At 63.8% G+C, this 17,190-nt stretch overlaps 1 protein-coding gene across 4 annotated transcripts; it reads left to right on the forward strand.

Annotated features, from left to right (window-relative positions):
• Positions 1 to 393: 393 nt before the first annotated feature.
• CPLX2 (complexin 2) lies at positions 394 to 16,709 on the forward strand. 4 transcript variants are annotated; one of them, XM_040605119.1, is made up of 5 exons: positions 394 to 525; positions 5,247 to 5,345; positions 14,287 to 14,394; positions 14,889 to 15,064; positions 15,237 to 16,709. In XM_040605119.1, exons 3-5 carry the CDS (start codon positions 14,364 to 14,366, stop codon positions 15,432 to 15,434), a joined length of 405 nt encoding a protein of 134 aa, XP_040461053.1. In that variant the 5' UTR covers positions 394 to 525; positions 5,247 to 5,345; positions 14,287 to 14,363; the 3' UTR covers positions 15,435 to 16,709. The 4 variants fall into 4 exon arrangements, with proteins under 4 accessions (XP_040461053.1, XP_040461057.1, XP_040461056.1 ...); XM_040605122.1 differs by lacking the exon at positions 394 to 525 and adding an exon at positions 628 to 723; XM_040605123.1 differs by lacking the exon at positions 5,247 to 5,345 and having other exon boundaries at positions 405 to 525.
• The last annotated feature ends 481 nt before the right edge of the window (positions 16,710 to 17,190 follow it).

A 17,190-nucleotide genomic window follows, 5' to 3' on the forward strand; every position in this document is an offset into this window, starting at 1 on the left:
CCAGGTACTGGGGGGAATCGATGAGTACTGGGGAAATGGGGGTGGCCAAGAAATAGGGAGATAACGGGAGGCACGGCCGGGTACCGGGATGTGGCTGTACAGGCGCTGGTGCTGCCGCTGCTGGGACACAGGGGCATAGCCCGGTACCGGGAGGGATGCCCGCGCACTGCGGGGCAATTGCTGGTTGGGGGGGGGCGCATAGCCGGGTACCGGAGAGGCTGGCTGGCTAGCGGGGGGGACAACCGCGGGGTACGGAACGGGGCAGCTAGGTGCAGGGGGGCATTCGCCTGGATACCGGAGAGGAGCTGCCTGCGGCGCGGCCGGGGCCGGGGGCTGCCGCCGGGGGCGCGGGGCGGGCCGGAGGCGGGCACGGAGCCGGCCCCGCCCGGGAGGCCGTGCGGCGGAGGGGGAGCCAGCACCGGGGCCCCCCCGTACCGCTACGGCTCCCGCCTCCCTTCCGGCGGCGGCTCCTTCCCTGCGCCGGGGGCGGACGGGGCGGACCGGAGCCGCGCCGAGCCCAGGCAGGTGGGTGCGGGGCCGGGCCGTGCCGTGCCGGGGCCGGGGCCGGGGGCGGGCCCGCCGTGCCGCAGAGCCCGGGGGGGCCGGGCACGGGCACGGGGATCGGCCCGCCGAGCCTCCCGGGGCCGCCGGCTTATGTAACGGGGCGGCGGCCGCGGGGATGCGGGATGCGGCATGAGGTGCGGGATGCGCGGAAGGATGCAGGTGCGGGATGCAGGATGCAGGTGCGGACTGCGGGTGCAGGATGCGGGGCTGAGCGGCGCGCCCCCGGACCGCCCTTCCGCGGAGCTGGGGGGCGGGGGGGATGCCGGTGTGGAGGGGTGGCAGGAGAAGGGCTGTCACGCTCGGACTAGGCTTTGCATCCCCCCCCTCCAGCCCCTCCGTGCCTGGCGATCCCCTGCGGGGGGGGGCTTTGCAGAGCGGGGCCGTGGGCAGGGGGAGGAGGCCACCTGCTCCCCCCACCATCCCTGCCTGCACCCGGGGAGGCTCCGCGCAGCCTTCTGCTGTGGGGAGCTCGTGGTACCCGCCAGGCTCTTCCCACGCCACCCCATCACCGGCTCCCTCCTCCCTCCTGCTCTTCTCCAGCTAAGTCCAACCACTCGTGGAGCCTTCCAGCCGCATAGTCCCCAGTTCCCCGTGCTCCAACTTCTCTGCCCGCTGCATTTTCACTGCGAGATCCCTCCCATGCCCCATGCTCCAGCCCCTGTCCCCACCGTGCCTCCAGTGCCATGGCTGCAGCACATGGGGCATGTGGCTGCCGTGATCCAGGCCTGGCAACACGCAATGGCACTGCTACCCGCATGGCACAACCGTGACCGGGCAGCTGCTGCCTGAGGCAGGCAGTGCAGTGAGTCAGAGCAGAAAAGCAGGGCTGGCACCTTTGCTCAGGACAGGGCTGATGGCTCAGGGCTTCTCCATGCATCCAGCCGAGCTCTGCAGGTGGTGGCAGCTGCTGGCCGAGGTTGGTGAAGGAGCTGGAGCAATTCAAGTCAAGCCAAGATGCCAGGTTGGCAAAGAGAGGGTGAGGAAGGGTAAGCTGCGCTCAGGGTGCAGAGAGGTGTCCTCCCTGCCAAAACTGCCCTTGTCCTCCTGAAGTCGCAGGACCCAGAGGGTTGCCAGGAGCATGGCCAGGGAAAACAAGGAGCTCAGCCCCTGGCTGGCAGCACTGCTATGGGTGGCCAACCCTCACCATGCTGGGGAAACTGGAAACAGCTCAGCTGAGACACACTGGCACAGAAAAATGTCTCTAAGTCTCCCTTGGCTATGGGCTGAGTGTTTGTTTCTTTTATTGCCTCGCATGATAACATTAGTATTGAAACGACCCCATCCAGACAGAGCTATGAACACCTCTGTAGTGCTGGAGGGTGATTGTGGTTCACACTCTGGCTCTTCCCTGGGTTTCTGCAGAGGTTCTGCCAGGCACAGCCCACCAGGCCCGGTGCTCCTTGTCAGGAGCTGTGTCAGGAGCCGAGGGGAGCTGTGTCAGGAGCCGAGGGGAGCCACGCTGAGTTGCCCAGCACAGTTTAAGTACCAGAGCTGAGAGGTCCTGGCAGAGGTCCGGTACTGCAGGGAAACCCTCCAGGGAAGAGATGGTGACCACTGGCAGCATGGCAGAGTTCTGTTCTCACCGCTATGGCCTGGTGCTCCAGAGGTCTGGTCTGGCAGGTGGGCATAGTCACTGCAGCCCAGGCTGCCGCCTTTCCCACCAGCACCAAGTCCAAGCCCTCGGGCATCATGTGCTGCTGGAACAGCCAGGGCTGGATGTCCCTGCCCAGAGCAGGACCTTCCCAGCAGCCAGAGGATCTCTGCTGTCGCCCACAGCCTCCGCACATTCATGGCCAGACTTCCCCATTTGTTCTTATGCCAGCATCATCCTCGAGTTTAAATGATCCTTCTCCCTCCCTGGTGTTTACTCGCTGGGTGTATTTATAGAGAGCAATCAGGCCTGCTCAGCCAGGGTAAACAAGCTGCGCTCCTGCGGGCTGCTCTCGCGTGAGCGCTCTCTGCTCACTCGTCCCAGGAGCTTTTCCCTCCGCCTCTCCAGGCTCCACAGAGCCTTCCTGGCTGCAGAGACCCAGACCGTCTGCCTTGGCCAGCCGTGGGCTCTCTGGGCCATGCCTCCAGGCTCTCCTGTCATGCTAGGTCACTCAGTGACTAGCCAGGAGCCACTGTCACCTTTTCCATGCCACTCTGCACCACGGGTGCCTGCTCCCCCTGTAAGCAGCCAGGTCAGCGGATCCATCCCTCCCTAGCTGGTGCCACCAGCTCCTGCTGTAACCAGAGGTTACAGTCACCAGAGGTTCAGAAACATTGCTCATCTCAGCCAAATCCCAGAGCCCCATGATGGGGTGACCTAGACCTGCCCCAGCCCGTGGGAAGGTGAAGTCTGCAAGAGGTGTCGAGATTTTTGAGGCTGAGGGTCTGCTTTTTGAAGGCAAGGCAGGTTGGCTCAGGTACAGGACCCCAACAGGGATATGCCTCTGGGGGCTGCCCAGTGCAGCATGGAACCCCGAGCCCTTTGCATCCCTGTGTGAGAGCCAGGACAGTGCACTGCTGGCACCGAGTCCTGTTTGCAGATATTTTCCCCAAGCATCATGGCTCTGAGCCTTCCCTCTCCCACCAGTGCCTGGACACAAAGCTGATGCCAGCCCTGAGGCAGGTCACAAGAGCATCTCCCTTAGGCAGGAGAAACACTTTGAGATGTGGCCCAGTGTTTCACAGCCCGTGCACCCCACTGCTCCCCTTCCCCAGCCCACCTTCCTCTGCAGATTTTTGGACAAGCTCAGCTATAAAAGCAGGGTGTCGAGAGCTGGAGGCACCAAAGCAGAAGAGCTGTGGACTTGTTAATGGTCTCATCTTGAGCATTAAGTTTTCCCTGAATACTGTGCCTTGTGTCCAGACCTCAGCTGGATAAAGCATCCCTGCCAATGCCTGGAGGCACCACAGTCCCCAGAGCTGGGGGTGTCCTGGCACCATCATCCTGCCCTGCTCTTCCTTACCCTCCACTTTTGGCTGTGGTTGGTGTCTGGTTGCCTGGACAGACAGACTGAGCTAATGCAGCTGTCCAGGTGAGATGCATCTTCATGGTACTGGCAGGCTCTGCCCATTGCAAAAGCATGGAAAAAAAGCCACTTTGCTCTGGGCCAGAAAAAAAAAAACAACCCTGCAGGGATCTGAGCAGCACATCCCAGGATCCTCTGCATCCTCTCAGGTACCTGGGCAGGGGAGCCCTGCTTTTCCCACCCTCGGGGGTTTCAGCAAAGAACAGCTGATTTGCACCCCAGGCCATGGCCAACAAAGCAGGGGACTGATCAAGTCTCAGCCCAGCTCTTCTCCTTGGCACTGAGCTGTCTGGAAACCAGCCACCCCCAGGCACATATCCCTGCAACACTCTGCAGCCTGTCTTACCCTGCTCCCAAGCCTTCCCACAGCCCAGAGGAGACAGCGGTTGTCCCCAGCAAAGGTCACCTTCACACTGCTGCTGAGCCCTTTCCAGGCTGAGCTTTTAGCACTGCATTTTCCAGGGAAGCAGTCGCTGTTCTGGAGTCTCCTCGAGGGTCCCCACTGGGGACCCTCTGCCCCTTTCCCACAGCCCCCAGAGCTCAGGGTCCCCGGGGTGAGCCTGCACCCTCCCCAAACCCAGCACTGTGCCCAGGGGCTGGCATTGTCTCCTGCCCCCGGGGCTAGGACCAGTCATCTCTGCTCTGCAATGCTTTTAAAAATGCAGGCTCCATCCATCCCAGCCCCTGCTTCTCCAGCGTCACTGTTTGCCTGTGTTTCCCCCGGCTCCCTTGGGTCACATATTTATCTCCAATTTGCCAAAGCCTCCCTCCTTCCCCAGGGTGGAGGAAAAGCCTTTGCTCAAAGTCAGGGTGAATTTGTAGCTTCCCCAGGAACCTGCTCCTCAAGTCACAGAGCACAAAACACTCTCATAGCACCCGTCGCAGTGGCACCAGCTGCACCGCGGGGACAGACCATGCCAGAAACTGCCAGCGTGGTACCCAGCACACTCGTACCTGCGTCTCTGCACAGCACATGCTTGGGCCAGCACCCCTCAGTAGCACCCCCCCTGCATCTTCTGGAGCATCAGAGAGGCATTTAAAGAAGGACATTCAGGGAAGGGACAAGATCCCTGGGCAGAAGCTTCCCAAGGTCTGGCAGAAGTGGGGAGCCCAGAGTGGGGCCAGGCTTTCCCAAATTGCAAGGTCTGAGTAAGGGCTTTTGTTTGGTAGCTTGTTTTAACTTGCCATTATGTTCTCTAAAAAAGAAATTCATCGTCTGCAAGTTGAGGAAGGCAGAGTTAATGTGAAATTTTAAAACCTCAAAGAGTTGAGAGCCCTCTAAATATTTAATAACGGCATACAAACTGCCGGGTGTCTGCAGAGATGGCCAGGAGCCCTCTGCCAGCAGCAGAGGTGGTGTCCCTGATCCAGAAGAGGAGCAAAGACCCTGATGGGCTGCCACCTCCTGCAGCCTGTCACCCTCTGCACACCCTGCTGGGCTCCCACCGGTGAGAAGATGGTGGCTCTTGGCATCAGGTTTCTGCCATCCTTGGAGGTCAGGATGCGGGAGAGTGCCCACCCCAGCCTTTCCTAGCTGGGGGGAGAGGGCAGCAGGCAGTGGTGTGTTCCATCCATCACCCATCAAGTGATTCTGTTTTGTCCACCCTCTCCGGTCCTGGGGCCCCACCATGGAGCTGATCCTCTTGCTGTCGGTGTCTCCTGCAGGCCCTACTCTCCCTGCGATGCCCAGCTGTCCCCACGAGGTCCTCGTCCCCCTGCGTTAGGTGCCGAAGCCTGCAGACACCCAGCACTGCACACACCAAGGTAGGCAACGCTGCCACAGCTCCGCCGCCACAGCTCCTGGGGGGCCATATCGCTCCCCACAGTGTAGGGGGCACAGTGAAGCCATGGGATGGATGGGGAGGTGCAGAGGTACCACCTGGGGCTGCCTCAGTGGACAGTCAAGCCCCCAGGATTGGGGGTCCATCATGGGCATCTTGGCAAGACCCTAGTTCAGGGCAAGAGGCATTTGGACCAGCTCAGGACCAGGCTGAGGCCACAGGAGTGGGGAACAGCTCAGGCTCTGAGGTGGATGCTGTGCACAGTCCTGCCTGGGGACCATGGCAGGTGATGGTGACTGTGGAGCTGGCACAGGGCCAGGGTTGGTTTTTTTTTTTTCCTTTTTTTTTTTTTTTTTTTTTTTTTTTTTGCCTTTGAAAGCCCCCAGATGGGAAAGGTACGAGCCAAACCCCACTGAAAGCAGCCAAGAATGAATTTTCTGGCCAGAGCCCCAGCAGCTCTTGGAGTGGCGCCGTGCCTGTCCGGCGTCACGCTGCAGCGGAAACCCCAAGTGCAGGCAGGCTGGGGGAGGTCTCAGCCAGGGTGGGCAGCGAGCCCCCCACCCACCCCAGCTGCTCCCTAGTGTGGGGGTCTCACACCCCCAGTGCCCTGAGCCAGGGCAGCACAAGCTCATCCTGCTCCCACCGAGCTGCAGCTTGGCTGGCCCCCAGACACCCAGATGTCCCACCCATGCTGCCACAGAGCCCCCCACCATGCAGCCATCTGCTGCCGTCGGATGACAGGGTGTCTCCAGTGTTGTGGCCCTCAGCCAGTTCTGTTGCCTGGGGCACGGGGCACCTTATCTCCCAAACCTCCTCTCTGATGGGATGCGGTGGGCCTTTCTCCCCCAGGAAGGCAGATGCTCTCCCAGAGCCAGGCTGGGAGTTCGGGTAGAGCAGGACCAGCCGTGACAGCATCCACACTCCTCTCTTCCTCCCGCTCCCCAGCCCTGGTGGTGCAGAAGGGGTTAAAGCACCCTAGGCTCTCTGCTCTCCTCCAGGAGCCCCAGAGATCTTGCAGGATCTTTGCAAGACCAACACCTGTATCAGCACGAGGCTGAACACCTGGGGTGCAGCACCCAGGGTCTCATTTTTGAGGGCACTTTGACTGGAGAGGGAACAGGGGCTGCTGCTGCTCTGCTGTGATCTAGATGCGTAGTCTTGAGCTAATGGTTCCCTTGTCCTTCATGCCTTTCCCCCAGTGGTGAAATGAGGGTGGGTATAACCCCTCTGAGGCTTTCTGCAGGGAGCAGGTGCTCAAATCCCATCCTGACACAGAGCCAGGAGGGGCCCCTTGGGCATCCACAGTCCCAGCCACCTCCGTTGTTTGTGCCTGCACAGGCCCTGCATGTCCCTGCCGGGGCGGCAGGAATGGAAAACAGTATGTGCACAGACTGGCTCCTTCCCTAAAGGCAGTGGCTGGGGTGATGGGGAGGGATGGGGAGGCAGCACAGGAGCTTGGCAGGGCTTTTGTCTGCTCCCCAAGCAGTCCCTGGCATGCTGCTCCCAGCTCCACTCTGCACCAGCCCCCCTCTGTACTGGCCCCTGCAGAGCTGTGCAGGTGTGCGTGCCTGCCATAAATATTGATGGGGTGGACTCAGTGCAAGTGTGGCTTTATGTACAGCAGTTGGGATGTTAATGGTGTAAGGACCTGATGTCTGGGCAGGAGAAAGCTAATGCAGGTGATAGCACCGAGTCTGAATGCACAGTGGGTTTTTATAGGGAGTTGGGATCCATCCTGCATGGGGTGGGAAGGTGGGAAGCAGCTGGATGACTAACCCCAGGGCTCATAAACCTGTTTGGGGAATCAGCCAGACCCACAGCGAGCCTAAATCTTCCAGCTGAGACTGCGGTGAGCCACTGTGGCTCCCTCATCCCGCTCCCCGCACAGCCATGCCAGGATAAACAGCGAGGGGCTGCAGTGCCTCTGTTTAATAATGCATGGCACAGAGGCACTGGATGCACGCCGGGAGTCAGGAGCTGCTGGGACTGCAGCACTTGACCGGCGGGGTCCATCCCAGTATCCCCTGGTGCTCATGGAATGTGGACACCTTGGGGCTCTGGGTGGCCCTGAAACTGGGGCTGGCCATTGCAGGGCACAAAGCAGTGATGGCGAAGCCAGGACACTTGGTCACTCAGTGACTGACATCCCAGCCACACTGGATGCTTAGCTGGAGCCTGAGGCTGAGTCGCTGTCCCCTTGGGTGCTCTCACTGGGAGATTCAGCCCTTGCGTCACTCTCTCTTGTACGAATGTACGCATAGATGGTCTTTTTGGGGAGCTCTGGAGGGCCGAGCAGCTCTGGGAGCACCCCTCCCTCTCTGGCATCCTCCTGGGACACTACCATGCTGGGAACAGCTGGAAGACGTGAGCTTGGTCCAATCCTCGCCTCACCCCTCCTGCAGCCGCAGCCACCCCGGCTGGCATGCTGGCTGCCGTGCCCAGAGCCAGCAAGTGTGTGCTGGGGCCCTGCAGGCACCCGTTTAAACCCAGCTCCTGCAAGATGCCCCCCTGGGGGACGCACACATCCCTCATTGCGCGTGGTGCCGTGATCCAGCCCCACCAGCCATCTGCTGCAGCAGCTCCCCACCACCCACTCCCTGGCCCACGCTGCGCCCCGTGGCACGGAGCTGGGCAGGGACAGGCTGGGGGTGCCCAGGGTGCCCCCCCACCCCACAGGCAGGAGCAGGCGGATGAGTCTGTGGGAGCAATGCTGACGGGGCCGTGGTAGTGATACAGATGGGTCTGCAATACTGATGCCAGCGGGGCTGTGTTGTGTTATTGATGCAGGCGGACCCATGATAGTGATGCAGGAGAGCAGAAAAAGCCGCAGCATCAGCCCAGAGCCCCTCTGGCTGCAGGGGTGCTTTGCTGTGCCCGTGCAGAGCAGGGCACGCAGAGGGCAGCAGGCAGGAGCCTCCCCTGCCCGGCCAGCAAAGCCCGGAGCCAGGGACACCCTCAGGGTATGGGGCCAGCAGAAGCCACCCTGTGAGGGAGGCTCCACGGGCATATTTGGCCTGGTTTCTCTGTCCATCTCTGGTGTGCTCAAGGAGCCCTGCCACCCCCAGCTCCCCGCCCCCGTGCTGCTCCCACAGAGCAGAGCATCGCAGCAGAGCTGGGCTCAAGCCATGGCACAAGCCCACCTCCCTCCCTGCCAGCCCTGGCTCATGGGGCACTCCCATGCCAGCCACAGGGTGAGACCTGCGTTCACACCCCATGCCTGGCATGGAGGGGATAATGAGGGAGTGGGTGCTGGGGGGGCACCCACGTGTGCTTGGGGGCTGTGACCTGCTGTGGGGGCAGAGCAGTGGCCCCAGCATCACCAGGGACTGGACACAGGCAGCTCTGAGCACCACACGCTTGCACTGAGCACGGCATAACGGAGTGACCCTGGGTCCCCCTTGCCTGGCATGTTGTCACCGGCGGGAGGGACAGCAGGGGTGGCAGGGGCTGTCTCTGCAGCCTGTGCTCAGCCACTGTGCTGGAGGGTCCGGCTCCAGCCTGTCCCTGTCCCTGTCCCTGTCCCTGCCAGGTGCCAGCCCCAAGGGACCACGCTGCTCTTCAGAGGCTGCAGCTGCTGCATGTTTTGTGCTGCCTTTTCCCCTTCTCCCCGGTGCTGTTTTTGTTTTGTTTAAGAGGCTGGGTTACGAATTTTAAACAGGCTCCTGAAAAACCCAATTACCTCCAGAAGACAACCTGATAAAAGCTGCCTAAGTGGCACTGTGGAAATCGCCTTGTGCGGCAGCTGAGGGAAAACCAACATAACAAAGCCTTTGGAAATGGAGTTAACCACTTTTAATCCCTTGGTGCGATGAGAAGGACCAATAATTATTTTCTGCGGAGATGGGGGGTGGATAAGTGAAACAACTGCCCTGTGCTAATGGGTGGCAGCAGGCTGGGCTGGCAGTGCTGCAGGGATGGGTGCAGGTATTCGGGCAGCTGCTTCCCTTGCCCAGGAGCCTTGCAAGAGCCTGCAGAGGCTGTGACCTTGCAGGGTCCCCATGCGGCTGTGGGGCCTGGGGATGATGCTGGCAGTGGGGCAGGCAGGTGCCACTCAAGGCTTTGATGTGGCAGTGACAATCAGCCCCGTGCCCTTTCCCCGGGTGCCAGTGGGGAGCAGGACAGGCACTGCCGGGGCCCTGGCACCTGCACCTGCTCCGTCCATGCCGCGCTGCCCCCGCAAGCCGGCACGGAGGCGACTTGCAGGACTTGGCAGCACTGAGAGCTTCCTCCTCCATCTGGCCACAGTGCTGCCCCCCCATCCCTCCCATCCTGTCTCCCCCAGCCGCTCCAGGCAGCCACCCAGCAGGTGACACTGCCCAGGATGATGCCAGGGGACAGCTGTGCCTGAGGAGTGTCCATGCTGGGCACAAGCAGTCTCCCAGCACTGGGAGCATCCTCCAAACACCTGCCAGAGCCAGCTGGGCTCTAGGACTGCAGGGATCCCCTGGGCCCATCCCCATCCCAGGAGCAGGGGTGTCCACAGGGGGTGCGCAGGGCAGGAGGATGGAAGCAATGCCCAGGGCTGGTGATGAGCCCCCGTCTGCCCTTCCCATGGGATCCCAGCCAACAGGGCAGAGTTGGGCACTCGCCAGCCCATCAGCTGTGGTCACGCTGCCGGCACCAGCAGCTGGAGTGCCAGGGCGGCTGGCCACAGCTCACGTCAGCCTCATGCTTCCCGTGGCAGCAGGAACGGGGGCTGCTTCACCCACCTCCCCCCAGCTTGGGGACAGCACTCCAGGCCACTGAGCCCCAAGGAGGGCATGCCCAGCTTAGCACTGGGCGCTGGCACAAGGGACGGCCTGTTAGCTTGGCCACAGCTCTTACTGGGAGCAATCCCTGGGCACACTGGGAGCTACTGGGGGAGGATGTGCTTAATGAGCCGAGGCATCTCCAAAGATTGAAAGACTCAAGGACCCATCCCAGGAACAAAAGGAGGCGTTTGTCAGGCGCTGAGAGACGGGCTTGTTAATTCCTCCTGGCTGTCACACTTATCTGTAATGAATTTGTGCTCTGCTGTATTATTTTTAATACAATAGGAGCGGTGCTGCCCGCCCACCGCCCGGCTGCCGGGAGCGCTGACGTCAGCGCCCGGAGCAGGGCTGCTGCAGGACGGATGGACGGATGGACAGATGGACAGATGGACGGGCCAAGCGCAGGCCTGTCCTGCTGCCCACACGCCTGTCCCACCAGCAGCAGAGGGGCAGAGCCGGGCTGGGCACGAGGGCAGGAGGCATTTTTTTCCATGGAGGTGGAAAAAGGAGTTGCTGGTCAAAGCCATGGTGGAAGGAGGCTGAGGGCTCAGGGCGGGCAGAGATGGGGTGCTCCAGGGAGTACTTTCGGGAGCAAGTGCAAGGAGGTGAACAAGAGGGCCATGTCCTTGATGTGGTGGTGTCCCCATGCTGGGACCTGTTTGTGGCAGCAGCTGTGCACGGGGCAGGAGCCGGCAGCGGGTGCACACACGTGGGTCTGTCAGTGCCGCATCCTTGTGCAGGTGCTGGGCTGGCACTTGTGTCCTGGTTTTGTGCCCCCCGCCCCAGCTGCAGGATAGCTCCCCACTGCTGCCCCCCATCCTGCATTGCCCCATCCTCGCAGCAGCAGCACCGGCAGTGCCCAGCAGCACCGACAGCATCTCCACAGCCCGCACTGTCGGGTTTGTGGGGGCAGCTGCAGCCTGTCCCAGCTCCCCGCAACCTCCCACACGCGGAGGCGGGTGGTCCCTCAAATGACCCCGCACCCAGACCCTCTCCAGCACTTTTCTGGGCTGTAGCTGTGAGATTCCCCACAGGGCTGCTCCTCCAGAGCCTCACCATTAAACACCAGCCTGGCTCAGAGCGCTGCTAATCTGATTTGCAAAGGGCTCGTCTTATTTCTAATAACCCAGGGCTGGATTAATTAGGAGGCGCCGGCTGCACCTCTGCGGGGTGGCAGGGTTGGCAGTGGGGCACATGCCTGTCCCCAGCACCTCTCCTTGCACTGGGATGAGGATGGGAGACCTGGGGGGAGCCCTGTCGCACAGCCGGGGGGGACACAGGAGGGGCTGCAGGAGCCTGTCTCCCTTTAGGCAGGTGCAGGGGGGCGGGCAGGGTAGTGCCCCCCATTCCCTGCCCAAGGATCCCCTGCCGAAGGGGGTCCTGAGCTCTGTGGGCATCACAGCCTGGACGCCACCGTACAGCCCCCCGCCCCACTTTGGGACACCCCCGGGGGAGCTGCACCAAAAATCCGAAACTGGGGCCTCCAAGTGGTGGCTGCTGGGGGGTGTGTGTGTGATGATTTATCAGGGACTTTAATTAAACTCCCGCAGCCACCGTGCACTGTGGAGGGGGACGGGGTTCTGCAGCTGGGGGTGCTGGGGGAGGGAGCATGGGGGGGCAGACTGGGGCGCCGGGCAGCTCCGGCTGATTAATGCCTCGTTTCGCCCATTAATTGCCGCGGAGGTGAATCATTGACCTCGCGCAGAACGCACGCCCCGCTGGGGAGAGGGGGGGGGGGGGGGGGGGGCGGGTCGTCGGGGGAGGGGGTCGTCGGGGGGGGGCCCGTCTGCATTCTGGGGAGCGGTGCGGGGCTCCCGGGGGCCCCGCCGGGCCGCGGGATGTTTCCCCGGGGGTCGTGCGGCGTTTCGCGGAGGGCGAGGGTCTGTCCCGCGTACCCCCGCCGCGGGGGGCCGGGCTGCGCTGTGCCGGGGCGGGGGGAGTCGCCCCGGGCGGGCCCACGCGTGCCGCCGGGGGCGGGCAGGGGCCGGGCCGCGGCGGGGCGGGGCGGGAGGGCGGAGCGGCGGCAGCGGAGAGCGGCGGCGGAGCCGGTGAGTGCCGCGCCGCGCCGGTGCTGAAGGGACAGCGCCGCCGCTGCGGCACCGGGCGGCCCCGGGCGGCGGGCGGGGCCCCGCGCCGCATCCACCGGGGGGGGCGGCGGGTCCCCGCGGCACCGCGTCCCCTGCGCGACCCCCCCCCCCCTCCGCGGCTCCCGCCCTCCCTGTGTCCCTGCGCCCCCCCCCCCCCCCCCTCCGCCGCGTCCCCGGTGTCCCCTGCGCCGCCGTTGCGTGTCCCTCGTTCGGGGTCCCCCCGTGTCTTCCTTGCGGGCGCACCCCCCCAAACCTGCTGTGCGTCCCCCGGGTTCCGCACCCCGCTGCGGTGCCGGTGTCCCCCGCATGCCGGGTGTCCCCTACGTCCCGTGTCCCCGCTGTCCCCCGCCTTTCCCGGCGCCCCCCCGTGTCCCCTGCGTCGCTGCAGCCCGTGCGGCTCCGGGGTCCCGGCGCCTGCCAGTGTCCCCCCGTCTGCTCGTGAACCTGCACCCCTCCCACGGTGTCCGTCGTCCCCCCCCGCGGCTCCGGTATTCCGGTGCCCCCCGTGTCCCAACGGCCCTGGTGTCCCCTGCACCCTCCCTGCGGTCCCAATGTCCCAGCCTCCCCCGGTGTTCCCGCATCTCCGGTGTACCCCAAGCTCCCCCTGCATCCCCGGGGCTCAGCACAGTACTGTCTGAAGCCACCACCACCACCCCCCGCCAGGTGCCACGGGGTGCCACAGGGCTGGGAACAACAAACTTCCCCGTGTCCTCGTTCGTGGTGCCTCCCACAGCCCACTGCGGGGTCTCGGGGAGCTGGGGTGGGGGCATCCTCGAGGCTGCGGCACCCACTGGGTGAGAGCACACGCACGCACACGCACACATACACCTACCTGCTGCAAACTGCACACCCAGGCTGTGAGCGCAGCCTGCAACCCCACACGCACACACAGGGCATGCAGGGGGCACAGGCACACACCCCCACACACACACACACCCCGCCTGCAATCCCCCACATGCATACACACACAGAGCATGCCAACAGCCTGCAACACCCCCACACATACACACACGCGGCACAGTCTGCAAATTTGTGTGCACACAGCCCCCCCCCCCCGCCCCCCCCATCCAGCCTGCAAACCCACGGACCTGCACATACAGCCCCCCCACACACACACAGCCTGCAACCCCTTCACACAGTGTGCAAACACGTACATGCAGCACAAACACACACAGGGCGCAGAAACGCAGCCTGCAGACCTGTATGCACACACTCGCCCATGCAAGCCCTTGCACACACATCCGCAGAGCTTGCAAACCCTGAAACTCACGCACGCACGCTCAAAGCTTGCAAACAGGCTGCAAGCCCGCACGCTGTGTGGGCACATGCAGCTTGCAGCCCCACAAACTTCTATACAGATGGGTGTGTACCCCCCCTACTTCCCCCCTGCAGACACAGCCTGCAGCCACCCGCAAACACACCTCTTGACCAAACACAGCTTGCACATGCAGCTCGCACACACCCCGCACGCAAACACAGCACACGCATGCACAGACCGTCCTGCACATGCAGTGTCCCTGCACAGCGTCACACATCTCCAGCACCCGCAGGGATCACACCCAGAGTCACAGGCTGCTGCTTGCAACCCTGACAGCCCCCAAACACTGTCACAACCTGCCAACAGCCTCTGCTCCATCCCTCTGCAGAGCACATGCATTGCCATAGACACATGCGCACACATGCAGCACCCCGTGTCCGGTTGTGTTGCGCTGGCATCCCCCAGGCAGGGTCTGTTGTCATGGCCCACAGCAGGTGGTGGCATGGTGGGTCCCCATCCTGCCAGCCCCCAGGCAGCACCCCAGGGCTCCCCGGCTCCTGCTGCCCCACTGAGGCAGTGCTGAGGTGGAGAGTCCCTGCCTCGGACCCTCCACAAGTCCCCAAGGCCAGCAGGGATGTGAGGAGGGGGCCTGGGGGAGCAGGCACTGCCACTAGGCAGATCTGTCCACCCTCTGCCTGCAGACCCCAAAAGCTCCCTCTGCCCATCCTGGAAAGCATTTGGGGCTGGAGATGCGGAGTCCATCCCTCATGCCTGGGTGGTGGGGACCCTGAGCACTGCACCCCCGACCGTGTCCCTCTGCCCACGCAGGTGGCCCTGGTCGGCAAGCCCAGACAGCAGTGGATGAGCGCTGGGCACTGGCCTAGCCGCACGCACACACCGGCACCATGGACTTTGTCATGAAGCAAGCGCTGGGCGGTGAGTGGATGCTGTCCCCCCTCAGGGTCCCCCCTCCGGGAGTGATTCTGGCTTCCACACCCCAGGGAGCATGCTGGGAGGGACATGGCAGGGGTACAGAGCTGCGGGGAGAGCCACCAGCAGCAGGGAGCTGCTGCCGGAGCCCTCCGGGGCTCCTGTTCCCAGCACCGGCAGCGCCTGGCTGGGAAATCCCAGCTCTCCCGCTGCTAAGTGGGATTCCCTGGCGGGTCCCCTGGGTGCCAGCAACGAAAGAGCTGCTGGTGTCTCCCCCGACTGACGCCAAACTAGGGCAGCACAGCCAACCTGCAGCACTCCGCATCCCCGCAGCCTCCAGAGCCTGTGTGCAGCCAACTCTGGCACGGGTGGCCCTGAGGATGTCCTGGGTCATCCTTGCTGGGGGGCTCCATGCCCTCCCTACCTCTGCAGGGGTTTGGGGAGCAGGCGCTGGGCTGCAGCACCCCTTGGGGACCAGCCAATGGTCTTGTGCTGTGCAGGGGCCACCAAGGACATGGGAAAGATGCTGGGGGGTGAGGAGGAGAAAGACCCCGACGCGCAGAAGAAGGAGGAGGAGAGGCAGGAGGCCCTGCGCCAACAGGAGGAGGAGCGGAAAGCCAAGCACGCCCGCATGGAAGCTGAGCGGGAGAAAGTCCGGCAGCAGATCCGTGACAAGGTGGGCGCACATCTCCCCTGCACCCACCCCTACCCACAGCAGCCGGGGTAGGGCTGGGACAGGGAGCCAGCGTGGCCAGGGAGGAAGGTGGCCTGAGGCGGTGGTGATGGGCACAGGGCAGAGCATGGGCAGTGCCCACCACCTGCCCTGCTGAGGACCTGTGTCCTTGCAGTACGGGCTGAAGAAGAAGGAGGAGAAGGAAGCAGAGGAGAAAGCTGCACTGGAGCAGCCGTGTGAGGGCAGCCTGACGCGCCCCAAGAAGGCGATCCCGGCGGGCTGCGGGGACGAGGACGAGGAGGAGGAGGAGAGCATCCTGGACACCGTCCTCAAGTACCTGCCTGGCCCGCTGCAGGATATGTTCAAGAAGTAACAACACCGCCGACCCTGCCATGGGGTGTTGGGGCACGGGCGCCCTCTCCCCTCCAACCCCTCCATCAGTTCCCTTGGCCCCGTGGGGGGGGTGTCCCTGCACCCCCTCCCCATTCCTTTCCCCCTTTGCCCTGACCACACCAAAAACCCGCCCCGTCCCGTCTAGGCAGGGCCCCCCCACCACGCCGTGCCAAAGGGGAGCGGCCCTGGCTGGACAGGGTGAACAGGGACCAAATGCACTGATGTAACCTCGTGGCAGGCTGGGGGCACCCAGGCCCTACCGGCTCCCCCGGGGTGGCTCCCTGTGCCCCCTGCCCTGCCCCTGCTGCCCTCCCAGGGGACCCCGGCAGGCTTTCGCTTGCCTGCCCTCGTCCCCAGCACTGCCATCCCCCTGCCCTGTCCCGCCCTGGGCCAAGCCCAAAGCACAAAGCCAGGCGCCCTGCCCGCAGCTCCCCCATCCCCGGTCCCGGGAACGGGGGTCCCCCGGGGCTGCTCGGTGTGCCCCAGCATCGGGGGGTTGGAGGGGACCCCCCTCCCCGCATCTCTGGCCCCATAGTTAAAGCCATATCAGTTAGACTGCAATACTTCAGCACCGGGAGGAGCGGGCACCGCGCTCCGCCGACCGTGTACAAAGGCACGTGCGGGGCAGGGACCCCCCTGCCTCGTCCCCCCACCCCGTCCCCGCCATCCCCACCGCTCGCTCGTCTGTGTCTCAGCCCCACTGGCCCCCGTTCTCGCATTAGTGTCTCTGTGCCAGGGTGCGCCCCGTCGCTCCATGCGTCCTCGTGTCCGCTGCTCACACTCCCCACCCGCTCCCCAAGTCCCTGCTGTCCCTGGGGCCACCCGCAGCGCTGAGCCGAGAGCCCGCGCCGCACTGCCGGGGCCCCCACTCTGCCCCCTGCAATAAAGCCAGCACGGGGCTGAGGGCTGCCGGGCCAGTTCCGGGCTGGGAGTGCCCGGCTGCCCCCCACCCAACGCTGGACACACACGGGTCCCCGGGGCCTGGGAAGGTATCCCTGGGCAAGCAGCCCGGGCATGTCCCAGGAGCTGCTGCTTGCACCCCAACGGGGGGACGTGGGGGCATGCCCTCATCCCCGTCCGTCCCTTGCCGCACCGTGCTCCCTCTTCCCCGTGCTTCCTCTGCCACAGCCCCCAGCTGCTCACCAGGGGCTTCCCTGGGAGGCGGCGGGCAGCTCGGGGCCCCACAGACATGCTGTGACCATCCTGCTCGAACTAGTCTTTGACAAACTAATAAAATAAAGGGATTTGTACATTGCTCCGGCCTCTGCTCAGCCATTGCTTCCCTGGGCCCCCACACCAGCTCCCTTGCCCCTCCATCTCCCCTCCAGAGCTGAGACCTGGCAGTTCGTCACTTAAGGAGAGGCCACAGGGCCCAGCCTGGGCAGCACCCAAGCCCAGCCACAGGTGGAGAGAAGCCACACACGGCTCCCAGAGCCCTGCTCAGTCCAGCTGCCTCCCCACACCCCCATGCCCACCCTGCAGGTGCCCTCTCCAGGGCTGAGGACAAGGTAAAAGGGATGGGTACTGGTGGGACCCCGTCCCACAGACATGGCACAGGAGCTTCTGGCCCTTCCCCCTGACTCTGGGACTCTCCTCACAGGATGACTTGACCCTGGGGTACAAGGGCTGTTTCTTGTGGGTCACGGGCACAAGGCTACGGGGCAGGGCCTGGGCAATCGGGCACCTCATGCCCCCCAGCAAGGCAGGGCCCCTGGCAGTGCTCAGATGTGGCACAG

Source organism: Falco naumanni, chromosome 8 (assembly GCF_017639655.2).
Source record: "Falco naumanni isolate bFalNau1 chromosome 8, bFalNau1.pat, whole genome shotgun sequence".
NCBI lineage: Eukaryota > Metazoa > Chordata > Aves > Falconiformes > Falconidae > Falco > Falco naumanni.